Source organism: Temnothorax americanus, unplaced genomic scaffold (assembly GCF_048541705.1).
Source record: "Temnothorax americanus isolate GAGA-0224 unplaced genomic scaffold, ASM4854170v1 Scaffold2, whole genome shotgun sequence".
In the NCBI taxonomy this organism is placed as follows: Eukaryota; Metazoa; Arthropoda; class Insecta; order Hymenoptera; family Formicidae; genus Temnothorax; species Temnothorax americanus.
The window spans coordinates 4,784,903-4,802,936 of NW_027509338.1; the positions used below are offsets into that span (position 1 = coordinate 4,784,903).

An 18,034-nucleotide genomic window follows, 5' to 3' on the forward strand; every position below is an offset into this window, starting at 1 on the left:
TTTTAGAAGTGTATGTCAATTATATTCTACTTTATTTTATAATTTAGAAGAAAAAGTAGAAGAATCTCTAACAATAAGTCGGTAATTCGTATGTATATTTGTGCTTCAATAATTAAGATTTTATTTTGTCATTACGTTTTGCTTTATTTTACTTTATTTTATTTCACTTGAAGTTTTATTTACTATGTTACAAATTAATAATTTCTAACTCCTATATTATTTTAATAAAAAGAATCACATGTGCCTTTTTCGGCACATTTTAGCGTAATCTTGGAGAAACGAAGCAAAGTTTCTACTCGCGATAGTGGGTCGATTGTATGCGTGAGAGATATCTCAGTAGGATATAAAACGGAAATACACTCGCGTGGGAGTCCGCGAATGCGCGAGCAAGATCTGCTTGCTCGAATTTCGCCGCGGCGCGCGGCGTTGCTCATCATACCGAGGAAACAACGACAGGAAACGAACGGCGTACAAGGCGAAGAAACGGTAGCCGCGACGGTAGGATACCGTCGTCATCAGTTGAGAAATGCGCGTCAGTTCATCATTTATTGTGAATAGAGCGCGGTTCCAGGCGCGTGTGAGAGCGGCCGTGCGTGAAGTCATCAATGAAGATGGCTATAACTCAATGACGCTCAAACGTCTATTTCCATTCTGGCACCCACCGTTCTGAAAATAGTGCCACGCAAAATAACATGGAACTTGCGTGCACCTTTGTACCCGTGCTCCTGTCGATGCACCCAAAATAGTTCTCGTTCTCTCCCGCGACCCTTCCCCCACCCCCCCGCATTATTCTTTGTCCATCGTCTCTGACATCGCGAGATACATGGACGCCTACTTGATTTGTTCCCATGTTGATAAACTCTGTCTTCTCTGAGATCGAATTTGCAACGATGAATTTTCACGCTAAACTGTAAACTTCTTTGGAATTTCCAATTTTGGCACAAATTAAAGTGACTTTAGAGTTAAATTTAGTTTTGTTAAATTTAACCAACCATAGCGCTTCTTTATCTTAAAGCCTGAAAAAATCAAGAAACGCACATATTATTTTATAAATGATGAAATATTTGATGCAGACAGAAATAAATCACAAAGAAATTTATTTCTTATAATTTGTGTTATATATTAAAAAACTTAACTTTTACCAGCTAAATGAAAATTCACAGTTTTACACAGTAACAGAGGGGAATGAGAACTTAAGGAGGATTATAGAATTTAGAGCTAATAAGTATTCAGGTTCTTAGCAAAAGTATAATCAAGCTAGAAGATGTGCTGGGAGAACGCCTAAGAGTCTGCTTCTATTCTTATATCTAGTCTTAAAATATATATCTTAAAATATATAGTCTTTAAGTATACAAATTTTTCGGAACAAACTCACTCTATAGTTCCGAACAAAATATACTTCATAGTAGCCTACAGGCTACTAAGATCCAAGCTTGGATTATAAATGGCGTTTTGTTATAATTTGTTATATTTTGTTATAATTGTATCATAATGGTCTTATTTCTCATAATATTAATAAACTATATTTGGCTTGTTGTGAAAGTTTGAAGTTCAAAGCTGCAGTTTTGTTAATTTCATACAGATTCTTCTTTGATCGTATTATTAATTGGCCGAAATAAATCAATATTGATTTGTTTTGACATACGATAGGCAGACAAGAATGACAGAACCGTAAAAATGGCTTTTAGAAACTAGGATAGAGCCGCACGAGGTGATCATCACACCACCCCCGGAGGAGCCGCGACTGAGTCAAGCGAGCGAGGGCAGCGAGGCGCCGAGCGAGACGCCCTCGGAGGCATCCTCGCCATCCGGCAAGACGAGACGATATCGGGGCGACACTAGCAAGAGGAGGAAGGGCGTGTACATAACTCAATGGCCAGAGCCCTTGGACGCGGACAGGAACAAGCTGTCGGCTCAGAGCAGCGAGGAGAGAGACGAGCCACCTGCGACGCCTAGCGACCTGTCCGACTGCGAGGGCCACACGCCTCGAAGGTAACCGGAGTACCTATACATCCAGACCCATCGAAATAGAACGGAAGTGCGCCTGACATGGAGACGCGACGATTTAACGTATATATTCCTTTTCCATTTTCAATTTTGCGTTAATAATAACCTTAATGAGACAGTCAAAGTTTTATGTGTAAAGCCAAAATTTTTACATTTCGATTGCTCGTTCGGTTTCTCCTCGCAAGATTGTATCAATAAGTTCATATTTTACCGTCAAGCTTCAATATTCTTAAGCTTTAAAAAACGTGTTGGAGAAGCATTTTCAAAAAGTACGCACACAAATATAACAATTAAAAAACTCTTTCTTATTTTTTAAAGATGTAAAATACATTTTTTTACAGCTGTCAACAATTTTAATTTTATCGAAAGCTAAAATTTTTGTTTTAATCCTTAATGTACCACTGATAGATATCTATAAACATTAATAACATAAAGATTCTCTTTTTTTCAAACGTCAAGGTATAGCAAGAGGCCCCTTCGCGGGCCCTACGGCCAAATGCTGGAGGCTGAGATGGCGAAACCGCGCACCACCGATATCGCGCTCGAGGAAGGTCTTCGCCCTCGCAGAAAGATCTCCGCGAATCTCTCGTACAACGCGAGCAGCAACAACAACAGCGGCTCCGAGCCGCCTACGCCTTGCCACCATCGGACGACCTCCAGCCCGACCAAACTTGACGGACTTCCGGGGCCGAGTCCTGAGCTGCTCGCGGAGCTGCTGAGAGGGTCCTCGGAGAGGGTGGCTCGCGCACCGGCGCATCGAAACGTGAGTCAGAGATTATCTCGCTTCGATATAAATTGCCGGTTACAATGCCCCGGCTACATTTCGCCCATTTTTCGCGATACGATGGAGATAAGAGCGAGGGAGGGCCGTAAAGTATCCGCACGATTCGCGCAGCGCATTTGTTATCGAGACATTTGATGCATGCACAATGCACGCTCCTTTTGATTAATGAATGAGCGATTCTGTCGGGAAATCTTTTCTTGCACATCGCACGATGTCGTTATATTACAAAAATGTTTTAATTATACGCGACAAAGAAAAAAAGAGAAAAAAAAACTGATGTTGGCATTCTAAATCTGTACCAAGGTTTATAAAATAATAACGGCCATTTATTTTAAATTATTTTGTAAAGTATGCTAGAGCCGTAAAATTTGTTAAATTATTTTTTTAAAAGCTAATTTGCAATAAAAAAATACATCGTGTCATTCACTCATTTAATATTCTTGTAATATCTCTCCTCTCTGTGGGAGAAATAATTTATTTATATCCAACGCCGGCCCCCCCCCCCCCCCATGAATATGACTGACTGATTCTCGCCGACAAATTCTTCATGTTAAACGAATAAATCTCGGGATGAGACGGTCACATTTCGTCGCTAAATGCGTGGCATGAATGCGAGCCAAAGAATTCTGACTCCGCTTCTTCCTCGAATTTCGCTTCTTTTCTAAATATCGTACAAAGACGCTGATCGCACGGCTTATCACCCTGTACCTCTGGCTCGCGCATCAGCGTTCTAACATCTGGCCGAGAGGCCACGAGAGGGTAAAGCGCCGGTAAACCTAAATCCCGCAATCCGAGCGAAACGAATGGCCGCGCGCTCGCGCGCCCGTTCGACTCCAGCGCGCAGCGCCGAAAACATAATCTAATAATAATATACGGCCATATTTCTCGGATGAGTCCGTGCCTTGGCCAGTGCACTCGACGTTGGTATAGAGTCCCTATGCGATTCTGGCGGGGGCGTGTACGCGGATATTCCTGGCGGGTTAGGCGTACCTGGGGACCGACACCACGGTCCTCAACATCGATGCGATGATTCGCGTGCCACGATCATCTTGGCGCAAACTCCGCGACCTTGCGCGGTATATACGCTTATTTAAATTGATATATGCATACCCCTCTTTTTATGTAAAAAAAAAAATATATATCCCAAAAATACTTTTAGCGATACAGAGACACGATTTGGGAATTGAACTAGAATTATTGCGGCAATAACATCGCGGAAAACACAAGGCCGCGTTGGAATATATCCCGATCCGCTACTGAATTCTAACTTTACGAGGTAATTCTACTTACTACATAATTCTATTTACGAATTATGTCAGATTAAATCTGGTTTCATAAAGAAGTTTAATTTAAGCGACATCGAGGGATAACAGTTTCCAAAATTATGTTATTTTCAGACATTTTCGATGATTTTATAAGTGCGCACCATTCCCTCGTACTTATATATTCCGCGGTAGAACTTACGCAATTCTGATGAGCTTATGCAATGCGCGCGTCGTCTATCCAGCACGTTTGCCGTTTGGAAAGAACAACAAAGAACCGCGGGAACGATAGGCCCGTTTTATCCACAAGTCCTTGGCAGCCGCAAATATATCACTTAAAGATGTCGCCATAACTTAGTCACGTTCTCCACGCCGATTAGAAGTCAGACGGATCCTCACGCCGCGGTCAATTTGTTCGTGATCGTAGAGTATCGAGCGTGAAATGTTAAAACGTTTGCAGCTATTAGCAATAATGCTCAATTGATCTCAGCGTTTCAATGTTATTTGCTAGACGTAGCGCGTGAGAACTTCTATATTTACATAAGGAAACTGAAATAGAATCGTGTGTGGCAATCCGAAACGGACATTGCAAATAATTCAATTTAAATTCATTTTTCATCTGAAACGCGTATACGAGTTTATATAAAAAAAATTACAGATCTACGTTGAAAGGTTATTTTCATTAAGATTATTTCTGTTCACGTGTCGTATTAAAAATAGACTTGTAGATATCAGTCAGTCGATTCAACAACGAGGAATTCATTTCTTTTTAGCGGAGGAGATATTCCGTGAATTTCTTCACCGGGATTTGAGGCACGGATGAATTTTAATACGAATGGCATTCGCGAACGAGGATTAACGAGGATTTTCGAAGAATTTATATCGTATTGCGACGATGCGCACACAGCGGAGATTAGTCACGGAAAGAAAGCAAGGTTGTGTCTGCTGAGAGAAAGCAGAATTGTTTATGACGCGAAGCGGAATGCATTTACCGCGCGATATCTCTGTGTACGCCAGTTATAGTCATCACCCCACGACGTGCGGAGTTTCGCGCACACATTTTGGTCAGAACTATATTTTTGCATCCGCGACGCGATGGAAATACGCACTGACCCGGCAGGTATCAATCCGTACATTTGTACGCAGTCGCGTTTTCATCGGTGAGAGAGAGAGAGAGAGAGAGAGAGAGAGAGAGAGAGAGAGAGAGAGAGAGAGAGAGAGAGAGAGCAGTGAACTATTTCTTCTGCGGATACGAGAGACCCTCCGTCGACGTCATGTTTACCGTTGACGTCACTACGCCCAGGCATCGTGAATTTTGCATTCCATTCATGAAATCCCCGGACGAGCGAAGAATGACGTAATACTAAACACCTACCGCCGTGTAAAGCTCACGAAAGCTCATCGTTGATTACCTCGTAAGATCCCTTTCAATTTTCACGATTATGCGAAATCTGCGGTCTCTTTCTTATTTCCGTAAACATACTTTTGCATTCTTATCAGATCAATAATTATTATGGCGAAGCAGTATATTGAAATTCAAAGTAAAATATTCGTTTAACTTGTAAATTTCATAATAAATTTGTAAATTGTTTTCTATATTGTAAAAACATAGTTTTATGAATAATTTCATTGAAGAAATGATCTTATCGAGAAATATAATTCTGTTCTGTGCGAACAATTTCTAAATAATTTTATGTATAAATTTATACACACGCACATATACATTACATAATATATACGTATGTTGCATACCTACAGCTTTTATTTTATATATATATATTTTTCATTTTATTCTTGTCCCCCCGAGCAGGGATAAATATTTTATACATAGTATGTTGTATTTTAAAGTTTATTTTATTCAAACGTCATATCGATCAACATTCGATGTACTCGTATACGCTCGTATGCGCTTTAATCATTAATTTAATATTGAAACTGCGAAGCGCGGTAGCGTCCAAGTCTTAAAGTATTCCGGTGATGTACGTATTCTTGAAGTAGCAAGTTTCCTCAGACGTGATGGAGTAGAGCCTGCACGGTACCGGGAGTACAAATTCGTTACTTTATCGACAGCATTATCGGTGGAAGTTTAGAGAAACTGCGGCCCCGAACGGCAGAAATTCGACGCGCGAGAAAGCGCGTCGCGTCGCGTCGCGTCGGCGCGCGGCGAGAGATACACGCCGGAGAATAATGAAAGGCCCGTCGGCCGGTCATAAACTTTCGAACAATAGCGTAATCGTGGTTCCATTGACTGTTAAGAGGTGCGGACGCGACTAGGCACGTAGGTGGTATCGGTAGGTACCGACTTTTATGACTCGCCGCTTGTATCAGTACATCAGTCTCTCGGGGGAGACCGTAAAGGAATCTCGTGCACGCGCGATATTAAACGCATTTACGTTCGATATCGTTGCAGCAATTTCCAAGACTCGGACAAACTCGTCGGTAGGACCTGACCTCCTTTAATATCGAAACGACACGAGAATGTTTTCTACATTTGATATCTTTTTATATTGGCACTTAGGTTCGACACGTATCTATTCACTGTAAGATCTACTTTATCTCTCAATAATTTTGTAAATATTGGTAAAGATGTACGCAAACCGTATTATTTCTAAACAGTGTATTATTTTGTTTTTTGTGCAATATTATATTTTATTATTAAATATTTTATGATAAATCTTCGCAGGATTACGACTGAGAAGGCTTTCAGTTTAAAGGTGATGGATATTAGAGAATTTTTTATTTGGATTGATTGTTCGACGCGCACAAAACAGAATCACCATAAATCAGCAACGCGTTGCTCTCGCAATATCTCGCGACATTTCGATCGAATCGAAGAATGATCGTGAAACTGCGGCGTGATGCATCTACACGCGGGGCCGCGTGGCAGGATGTTGCCGGATAATCTATGAATAAACCGACGAGTGCAGCGCGCGCGCGCGGGCACGAAGTAGTTGCACCATTCGCTGCGGGGCACGTTACTGGGAAATATTTAAATATTTAACTTACACGATGGTATAAACCACTTGGCCGGCTGATGTCTGTAGTTTCGCAAGCGCGGGCACTCGCTGTTGCGCGATATTTAATTCGATCGAATCGATCTTAAGATCGTGCGCAAAGGCACTCTCCGACCTGTTGTGTGTAAACAGAAATGCATTTTCGAGTCTCGCGCGCGCGTTCATGCCTCTGCTCAACCCATAAACGTGCGTAACTTTATTATTGCGCTACGATCACAAACATACTTGTTGGCATGCACGTTTGCGCAATATTTTATATTGGTAACACTTTCGCGCATATAGTTCTGGAAAAATGCCGAAAACGAATGTTTTAATATCCATTTGCTAAATCAAATACATAAGCTTTTCTCTTTTTTAAGTATTTTTATCGCTGTTAGAATATATTATTTATATTTTAGATATAACATAAGATATTTTTTTTTCTTCATTTTTTTCTTCTTACTTTAGAACTTTGTCCTGTACTTCGGCATTAAGGGAACAGGTATCTTTAAGCAATATTTTCTTTTTACGGTGTTATACAACACATACAATACATACGAAAATACTTTTTGAAATAATTATTAATTAAATTTTTGATAGAAAGTGAAATCAAATTTCTCTGACGATTCGCAAATAAACGGTACATATTCTGGACTTAAACTGCGAAAAATGTTTGATCAATATTTTCTTCTATGTTAAAGTACTCAATTATTTACGTGAATAATTACATAATAAAAAAAAATCCCCACACGAATTCACGGGCCAATAATTCACGTAGAAGATTTGCACACGGTGAGAACAATGCGTAACAATGCATAAACTCGCTAAATGCGCCTCCGAAAAGCAGCGTTTCGATGCCCGCCGTAAGCCTGGACGCAGACTAAACAAGCATCGTCGAAATAAATATAGGCTGCAGGACGTTACAAAAATGCGATAGAATAATCCGGAGAGGGTGCGTGCCAAACCGCAATCACGAGCGCAATTCCGTGCGTCGTTAAGAAAAATCGTCGGCGTTTCGCCCATCTTGATGTGACACTCACGTTGACCTTTGATCTATACCACATCTCATCGCTGCGATTTTTTTATTTTATCTTCTCGTAACTCATATATATATATATATATATATATATATACCATTATATCATTGTGAATCCTTTGTAATGTTTCCCGAGAAATCGTAGGAAGCTAAAATAAGCTAATTAACTACTGGCATGTTACATTCTGTTTTAGCACTTTTATCATATTATTTAATTATCAAATTTATAATTCAATAATATGTATATATGTTAATATGGGAATGCAATATCCAATTTTTCGAACACGGTTTACATAATTCTGCCGCAAGAGCAAAAGGTGAAAAATGAAGAATTCTTTAAACAAATGTACCAAAATCGTAATCGACCTTTTAACAACATAAAATACTGAGATTTGTCTTAATGAGGTTTATGTGATGACATTTGATAAAAAGCGGAGGTTTTCACAAACGTTTATTCAGAGCTCTGATCTTTACTATTTCACTTAATAACTTAACAGAATTATTTCATGAACGCTGGGATCAAAAAGGATCCCGAAGAATAATCTGCATTGAGAAGGTCTTTTTTCTTCCTGCTTCATATGATTCCCATCGGAGTGCATCATCGACGTATTCTCAGCAGCAACGGTTGTGCCGCTTCCGGAGAACGAGCGCGGGTGGCGGAAATTAATCCTCGTTGTCGAATAAGAAGGAAGCGCCGCTTTAATAGACGTCCGTTTATTGTGACAATGTATTCGAATTCGCTTCGCGGGCTTATCGATTCCTCCCGCCCGTCCGCCACCGGTAAACACAAAAGCCGCGCGTCTCCGTGAAACGGCTTATAGAGCCAGCCGGTCATTGTTCTCGCACGCTCGGCTTGCATAAATCGTACGTTCAACTTCTTTAACGGAATCCTCACGTGGACGAGTTTATTCGGGCGTGAGTCCAGGCATCGTCGCGCGGCGCGCGCGCGCGCGCGGGGACGTGCTCGCGGTCGCGATCGAGCGTGCCTCCGCTCCGGAGCGAGTTTACGGGCCAGAATGCCGCTCGGCTATGAATTAGATCTGTTATTTGAAAGAACAAAATGTACGGTTACGCGCGAACGACTCGAGAGCCCGTAGTCCCGGTCGAACATCGTCGTAAAATCGTAACGCGTCTGCCGGTAAACGTGCGACTTAAATTTAAATGCGACCGATGATCGTTCGCGACGTTAAGCGATTCCTTAAGTTGAGCTTCAAATTCAAGCGCGGTGCAAAATGCGCATATATTCTCGATAATTTTGCGATATTTAGTTTCGCCGTTTCTTTAATTGAATTTACAGAGTAACCGCAATTCTATTTACAATTTACAATTTACCTGAAAGATGCGAATAAACCAAGCAAATCATGGATTTTATTCATATCTCGTCTCAATTATACATCGTGCATAGACTTCAAAAGGAAGTTTCACGCTGTCAGGCGAAACTCTCTCACATTTTTCACGGCGCAGAAACGCGTTTTGCGAATCGTAAAATGGAATCTCTTAATCCTGATTCCGATACCGATAAAAGAATTCTAAAAAATTGAATAATTAATAGATAATAAGTAACCGCGTAAAACGCGACGCGGTAATAGAGCAAATCAGGCTGTATTGCATCGTGGCCGCTTCGACGTATTTATACGTAATTGAGATTAAATATATTCAACTGGGAATTAAATAGGGGCACATCAGTGTCTTCTTGCCTGTCTAATCACTCCGTTGCACGCAATAATTTAATAGGAAACGAAAATTAATTTCGGAACGGTTTATCATCGGTCTCCGCCCAAATCTACCCGGCGCGGCATTAAAGACCTGTTGCACAGTAACGAGGTTCGAAAGAGTTAACCCGACGTCTCGACGCAAGGTCGCGCCTCGTCTCCTCGTAGGACAAGGTCGTGGGAGAGGAAGGACGTTGGTGGCGGTGATGTGGTGTCAGGATACGGAGCGGAGCGCGTGTAATCCACGTGAAGAGTACGCGCCGGCGTCCTGACGCCCGGCTTCCGTCCTCTCCACCGCCGTTATTCTCTTGAGCATCGATCAGCTTCCCGGTAGCTGTGCGACGGGTCGCCAGTTTCAGGCGTAACGCCGCGTCTAACTGTTGCTCGTCGGCGGGAAAGCTGCGGCGGGAACAGCACACGCGGGAAAAATCTCACCGCCTCGCCGCGATCACCATCGCTATCGTGCTCGGCAAATCGAACGTGCGCGCGTAAGAAAAGTATTACAATATTCATTCTCGCAGAATGGTTTCTACACTTTTTTTTCTTTTATCGATAACAATTTCCGATAAATCGATAATAATAATCTGTACGATGTGATACCGCGACAGGTAGCTATAGCAGCTATTAGATAGCACGGGACCGATCATCGCGAGTGTCTTGTCAAAACATTTTGTTCCTATCGCGGAGAGCAATTTCTCGATGTTGATCCCAAATTGTCCAAGTTTGTGAGTAAAAATTGGGATTGGATGTATTGATCGATTAGGGAGGGAATTAAAATTTATTTATATATTTAAAGAAACTCTCCAGTTTAACGGGAATGTTTTGGTGCGACATTTATTTCGCGCGTTGCATTTATTTTGTGCAACGTGATGGGATTACAGCGGCGAATAGCATTTCCATCGAATTGAATGCTCGAAAGTTGTGGAAACAAACGATTTGGCTTACGGATAAATTAATAGATATCGTGGAGTTTATTTTCGACTATAAAACAACAGGTCTGTCAGGTGCAGCTTGCTATAGCTATAACGTTACGCAATGGAGCAGTAGGGCATTGGAGCACAAATTCAAGTTAAATAATACTCCTCTCGCATTAAGTAATCAATACTTTCGTAAATAAGAGCGCTCTGAAAATATCGACGGATCGCAAAGTTACCGCGGCATTTTATTATATATGCGAGGAAGAATTCGGCGTGGGAAGAGGAAATAAAGCAAATCTCGCGCGTTTGTTGGAATCCGACAATGTGTCTATTGTTACTCGAGAACAGAAGCGACGATTACCTCGTTCGGATAGATCCTCGATCGGTGTAATCGCCTTGGGTTATATCATCTCTCGATTTGCTTGTGCGGCGTTATATCATCCCGTGTGCCATCCGTTTGTTTCGTTAGGTTGAAATAACCGTAGCGAGTTGTGTATACATGAGATGCGACTGTTAAACAAGATCTATCGCTCCGCTTCGATTTACGCTTCTTTTTCATTCCCTCTCCCTCCCTCCCTCTCTCTCTCTCTCTCTCTCTCTCTCTCTCTCTCTCTCTCTCTCTCTCTCTCTCTCTCTCTCTCTCTCTCTCTCTCTCTCTCTCTCTCTCTCTCTCGACGAGAATTGAAGTAGCGCGGGCGACCGGGCAATTACAGGCGCGTCGCGACGCCTCCGTCGTGTGTAACAGGTTGTAATTTCATTCGAGCCTCGTCGATGTGCAAACTCACGTTGAAAGTGTTTACTTGCGATCGCGTGGCACTCTAGGGTGACGCGAAGGGGTATGGACAAGTACTTGTAAGTACACGAGCGTTTTCAACTCTCTTCAACGTTTAAACACGGTTGCGCGCGCGCGCGGCAGGTTCTTAACGACACGTTTAATATGCTTCGCTATATTGAGCGATCGATTGTCCTATCATACATTTTTTTTTATCTTTCTTCAAATTTCTTTAACTTGAAACATATACATTCTCTTTTCGCGATATTAGATATCTTTATTATATTTACTGCAATTAAGTTTAATTATAATTTAAAAAACAGAATAAGGCATGCATTTTCACTTCATTAAAATTTAATTTGTTACATTTTCTAAATTTTTATTATAACTTATAACATAATTACATTCGCGTCTTAACTTGATTTTAAATTTTTATATTTTTTTCTACCAAAAAAATGGTTAATACTTCTTTTTATTATTATTTAATATTAAATTTAATGCTTATAAAAAAATAATATGTTATCGTGAAAAGATTCAGTGCAACATAATGATTTTTCTCTGCAGTTGTTGAGCATGGCTGAGAGAAACTCTTAATTATTCCGTGCGCGTTTCTACGAGCTAATCGAATAATGTCGATCACTTTGTGCCACTGGAAAGCTACGCTTGAAAATCCAGCTCTGGTCCTTTGTTGGGCAAGACTTAATTTAATCTTTCGCGTACCTATTTTAAGACATTTTCCTTTTATTTTTTGTGTTTGCATCAAGATTTCTCGTGCTGCTCCAGTGTGATGTACATTTCTTTGAAAGTAAATTAGAATTCGTCGCGCAAGTCAAATCGAAGAATCGCTGAAACGACACGTCTGAATGTCATGATTTCTCTTCTTCAACACGTTTCAGTATCGGGAAATGTGCGTTTCCTCTTCTCGATATCACGTCTACGCCGCGCGAATATCTCTTCCTGACCTTGTCGAATCAACTCGAGACTTCGCAAATAAATCACCACGAATTCCGCCCCATCGCATGGATCTATCTCTTAAATCTATTTAAAGTTACGTGTTGTTGATCAATCTTTCTCGTAATAACGAGACAAACAGATGGCCCACAATTTATCCCTTTAATAATGATTATCAATGGTATTAAGCACATATTTTATTCTAACTAGAAAGCATAACTTCGCGAAACTGTAATCTTTCAAATATTATAGCGTATGTGTAATTGCCACGAAAAAATTGATTAACAAACTTTTATCTGGCGTATTTGTCTTGCGTAAGCATAATAGTATAAAACTAAGTGCTTGCGTAATAGACCATCAGTTTACATAATAGAATTACAGTCACGTAAGAAAGTCAATTGCGACTGTCAACGCGTTATTAGATAATTTGTTTTCTTCATGGGTGGAATATATGAACGCGCAAAACATTTTTTCATTTTAAATTTTAATAAATACCATAAATTATACGTAGAAGAAGAAGCATTTATCCCGCAGAGAGAGCTCATATGTAGTTTTTCTGTTTGAAAAATCTTGAGTTACGCACTTTCTCCGTGATACCAAGGCTACTTAGATACACGGTGGATAGACGCCGAACGTTTGTGATATAACTCCGCGACTAATTAGCGAAGGAAACTCGCGTAATTAAGCGATCGCACAACGGATCATTATACTCGTACAACGTGATCAAGGGATCACTATCGATTCCGTAACCGAGCGCGACCCCATGGAACGAAGAAGGACTGATGGAGCGTGAAAAAAAGGGAGAGGGACAGAAAGAGCGCCGCGGATGAGCTTGCAAGCTCACGGGACGAAGCGGGGGGTCTTTAGTCACGGTTGCTAAATATAACAGGCGACTGGTCGGTTCGTAACGACGCGTGTTCGACGCGCGATCGTCCAGAGGCGCGAAAGCTCCGCATGCAAATTCCCACGAGCTTTTAAAGAAGCGCTGTCCACGAGCGTGTCGTGAGTAGGAGCGCAGACACGCCGAGAGACACGGCTTTTTTTTTTCTCTCTGACACGCGCGCCGGTTTCAGAATATTTCAGATACGACGCACGAGCGTCGATCGACAGTCAGCTCTCTTTTCCATTTACTTCGAGCCGGAACTTGCGCAACTTACGCTTTACCGATCGTTCGCGGTGATCAATGCTGAAATTCAAAGTGTATATTGTTTTCTCCTTTAATATTAGTTTTTCCTGGAAATAGACACTGTTAAAAATCTCGCGAAAATCATGTACTTCAGAATTGTTGTATTAAAAAGGAAAGAATGATACTCGAGAAAGAATTTTTCAAAGAGTATCGTGGCGATCGACATACAGATTGAGAACATGAATAGGTCTGTTTTTATTTGAATATTTGCATTGGTTTCTTGTTTCTTGGAAACTTTTGTGTGGATGGAAGTTATTAATTACCTCCGAAGTTTTATGCTGAAAATGAAGAAGTAGAAATATAGGGATTGAAGGAACACATATAAATATAGATATATAATGCGGCTTATATAAACTTGCAATGTTAGTTACTCGCGATGATCGATATTTGTTTGGAGTACAGACATATTTTTTTATAACAATAGTTTTCTGGGAGATTACATTAACAATTTAAAGATGTATGCTAATAAAATACGCAGTAAAAGTTATATTTTATTTTGTATAAAATTTACGAGAATCATAAAATTAAAAAATACAAATTATAATTGTTCCTGTATCGATACTAATTGCTGCTTTATCGATGTAGTTTACCGAGTCGTGAAGTATTTGGGCGCGATCGACTTGAAGCTCATGGGAAGAGTCCAAGAATAAAACGTTTGAGAGCAGCTTTTACGTACGGAAGCTTAAGAGCTCCACTTTGGTTTCACCTCGTTTCCGCCAAGCGGAATAGATTAAAGTGAGAGACCGGAAACGCGCGAGACGCAAGTGCATATACTCTACAGTCGGACACGCGCGCGCTTCTCACAGTGCATCGGTTTCGGGAGATTGCGAAACTACGCACTTTCCGCGCGATCGCTCGGATTACTATGCGATTGGAGGGCATCAATGCTGACGAAATTTCAGTACAGGTGGCCTACGTGGATGACAATGGACGCTGATCGCAAGCTTGTCAGTGCGTCATCGGTGGACAGCGAGAATAACGAACGCGTCACCTCCGAGCGCGTGGGTAGTTCTTGTTTTTGATGTTTATAGACTGGGCACGGTTAATTCTGAATGAAAAAGCTCTCTGAGCACTTTAAGTAAGCGTTGGGTAAACTTTTGCAAAAGTAAACTAAAATAATCATAAGTGTCGCAAAAGTCAGATAGGGGTCAGATCTCTTCTTATTTATTATTTAGTTCTTTTTTTTTTATTCAGAATTACGCAACGTGTTTTAGTGGGAAAAAAAAAATATATATATATATATGATAAAAATATTTATAATATATATCTTTATTTGCAAATCAAGAAAGTGAGATAAAAAAAAACACAGGAAAAAAATTAAATATAAAAAATGAGATCTAATAATTTTGAAGATGAAAAATCCTTTAGAAAAAGTGAAGGATTTTATGGCGAACTGAAAGCACGTCCATTACGTCATATATTAGTCATCCAGGGTTAAGGTACTTCAACAGAATCTTGATGCCGGCGTGCATCGCAATGTCGATACACGTCTCAACATTTTGCAGCTCGTCGTCCATGTTGCATAACGACTATAATCAAACGCTTCGTATTATACATACGCACGTGAAGCATCGCACGTGTACATCTTTCATAACCACACGTGCGATCTAATCACGAGACGATGCAATAATCGAGCTGTGACAGCTGTGCTCGGTCGCCTATAAGCTCCCTCCCTTTCTCCATCTCGGTCAAACGTTTTTTTTCCTCGTATAATACCGCTCAATGAATACTCATCTTTTCTGATTGTCTTTTCTGCATTGCAGGATACGAGGACTCACGTGGTTGTGGAGCTTTACGATACGGAACGCTCCTATGTAGAGGCGCTACAAATACTAGTCAATGTAAGTACATTTTTATTGAATCAATAGATCCGAAAAGAGATCGATTCTTTATAAAATGGAGTTTTCTAATAAAAATTCTAAAATTTCTTCTGTCATGCAGCACATTTTTATCGATTAGCCAGACGTTTCTTCTTAGAATTTGATTTAGTTTTCTCTGGCATATAGTATACAATATTGTATATTTTTTAATATTCTTTAAATCTCTAAGATTAATGAGCGTATAATCACGAAGTTTTCTCAACTTCTAAAACTTTTACTATACAATAAGAAAGAAAAGACTAAATATATAGGCAAGTGATTTTTTTTTTTTTTTTTTTTTTTTTTTTTTTTTTTTTTTAAAGAAATATTCCGGACTAGGGACTAGGGTAATCAGGAGGATCACGTCGATCGATCTCTCGAGTCGCGACGTCCAAAGAAACGGCGTTGCACCGACGTACGTCGGAACTGCGATTCGTCCTTGCGTCTTGTAAACAAACACCCCCGCTCGTTTATTCGCTCCGATTGAACAACACTTTCGCTCCAGCGAGCTGTTGCTCGTTCGATCCAAGTACGCCGTCTCCGGTTTCTTATTTTCATTAAATTTCCACTCTTGACTTCATAATCGCTTTTCGTTAAACACCGGAAATAGGTTTGAATACCAGGCCGTGCCGAATAGTTACGGGAATCAGTCGATTTGTGCGCTTGCATAATGTTACAAGAGAATTAAACACGTATATCGTTGCATATCCTCATTTTCAAGGCTGAAAAATCGCTGTTAAAAATTAGCGCTACTATAATAATGAATTTTATATTATAATAGTGATTATGATAATAAAAGTCATTGTTTAAATCAACGTTTTTCAGGCTTTTTATAGTGAAACGAATTTATAAATTATTAAGGAAAGGGAAAATTTATGTATAGAAACTTATGTGTTTATTTGACCAACATCATTAAAATTAATGTAAGGATGTAATATAATTAAAATCTGATGTGACATTTTTACGAGAAAATTTTATGATGTACCGTTGTTTTACAGAATCCTGATGTAAAAGGATGTAACTATAATTTAATTCGATGCAGTCGCAAAACTAAATAATTTGCATGTAGCTATAAATGTCAATGTGTCAATAAGTGGAGAGAACGTCGTACATTTTTTACGTTGGAAAATGAAAATTCGCAAGAGGCAATCGTCAGAAGTGGACGACGCATTAAATGCAACAGGCGGCGGGCCCACCCCACGCAAGGTCGCGTTATACTTGTAATCTGATTTTCAAGCGCTCGCTCGCGTCCTTGGTCGAATATTTTGTTTAATGGCACAATGCATCTAATATCCGCTGAAGGGTGCTTCCGCGAAATTGATCGCACAATGATTTGTACAAGGTAACTTTGTAAATACGTATTTCAAATGTCAAGGTATCGCCTCGCTATCGCGGAATGATAATAGTGTTCGTTTACTCATCTAAATCCGATTTCCGACATGGATATTCTACGTACAAACAGCTACAGTTTGCGTTCACAGCCGTTGTTTGCTACATCTTTTACTCTCCTCTCCTTAGTTTTAAATTCGCTGAATTAAAAATTACTTTAGCATTAAAAATACTTCATCATTAAAGCTCCACAGATTTCACGATTTTTCTAAATTAATTGCAATTTGCATTCAGAGGAAAGAGAAAGTAGGAATACTTGCAAAAAGAATAAAATATTGCGACGCAAATACGTGATTTTTAATATAAAAATGTTTTATGTGTAAACATTTGCATATTTCTTTATTGATATGACTATGTAGTGTACAAAAAGCTTAAGTTGTAACAGCTTTTTATTAAAAGCATGCAATTTTTAATTATTGTTTTTTTTTTTATTGAATTGGTTGAAATGTATAATGGAACTTTTTCAAGCACATGCATGAGTTACTCGTGACCGGAAATGCGCTGGGTCTCCGAACACGTGTGAGACGCAAGTCACATTAACGTGCAACGTGCCCTGTACAATTGTGCAGACAGCCCGGCGCTTTAATAAAGGCTAACCGGACAAACATTGGCTGCGGAACTGATAATGAGACCGATCTTTGTTTCAACTAATTACGCGATTTACACGCCACACTAATTGCATTGCCATTTCGCAGCGCGGTATAATTATTGAATCAAATAATTACGTCAATACGTGCAACGATACTGTTGGAAAATTAATGCCACTTTATCGGGCGATTTATTTGAGGATGCTTCTCGAGCTGCCTCTATTTATCAGTAATCGCTGTAAAATAATAATGTTACAAATTCATAACCTTTCAAATTCTTACTTCTCAACATAAACAATTAACGACATAGAGAACATTTTTCGCAATATTTTTAAGATATAAATAAGTAAGTAAATGTGTATATGTGCTGCGTGTTTATCATATTTTAAAGATTTTCAAACTTTTTAAAATTCTTTGTTATTTTCTTTATTTTTGCTGTTATTTTTGTATTAATCCAATTTATATTAATTAATGTAATAGCTTCTTCATTAAAAAATGAAATTTTCTTAATTTTACCGCATCTTTATTATTAAAGAGTAGGTAATATATGCAACAATTATAATGTCGAATAAATCACTT

General features: G+C 39.7%; 1 protein-coding gene across 4 annotated transcripts in view; it reads left to right on the forward strand.

The window, feature by feature from the left end:
• Nucleotides 1–18,034, forward strand: part of LOC143897179 (rho guanine nucleotide exchange factor 17) — a 116,798-nt gene that overhangs the window by 83,928 nt on the left and 14,836 nt on the right. For all 4 annotated transcript variants that reach the window (XR_013256867.1, XM_077405579.1, XM_077405576.1 and 1 more), the window contains 3 exons: nucleotides 1,689–1,992; nucleotides 2,467–2,770; nucleotides 15,384–15,461. Coding sequence is in view for 3 of the 4 variants with exons in the window: in XM_077405579.1 (XP_077261705.1) it covers nucleotides 1,689–1,992; nucleotides 2,467–2,770; nucleotides 15,384–15,461 (686 nt within the window). In the remaining variant the exon portion in view is untranslated. The remainder of the gene's footprint in view (nucleotides 1–1,688; nucleotides 1,993–2,466; nucleotides 2,771–15,383; nucleotides 15,462–18,034) is intronic.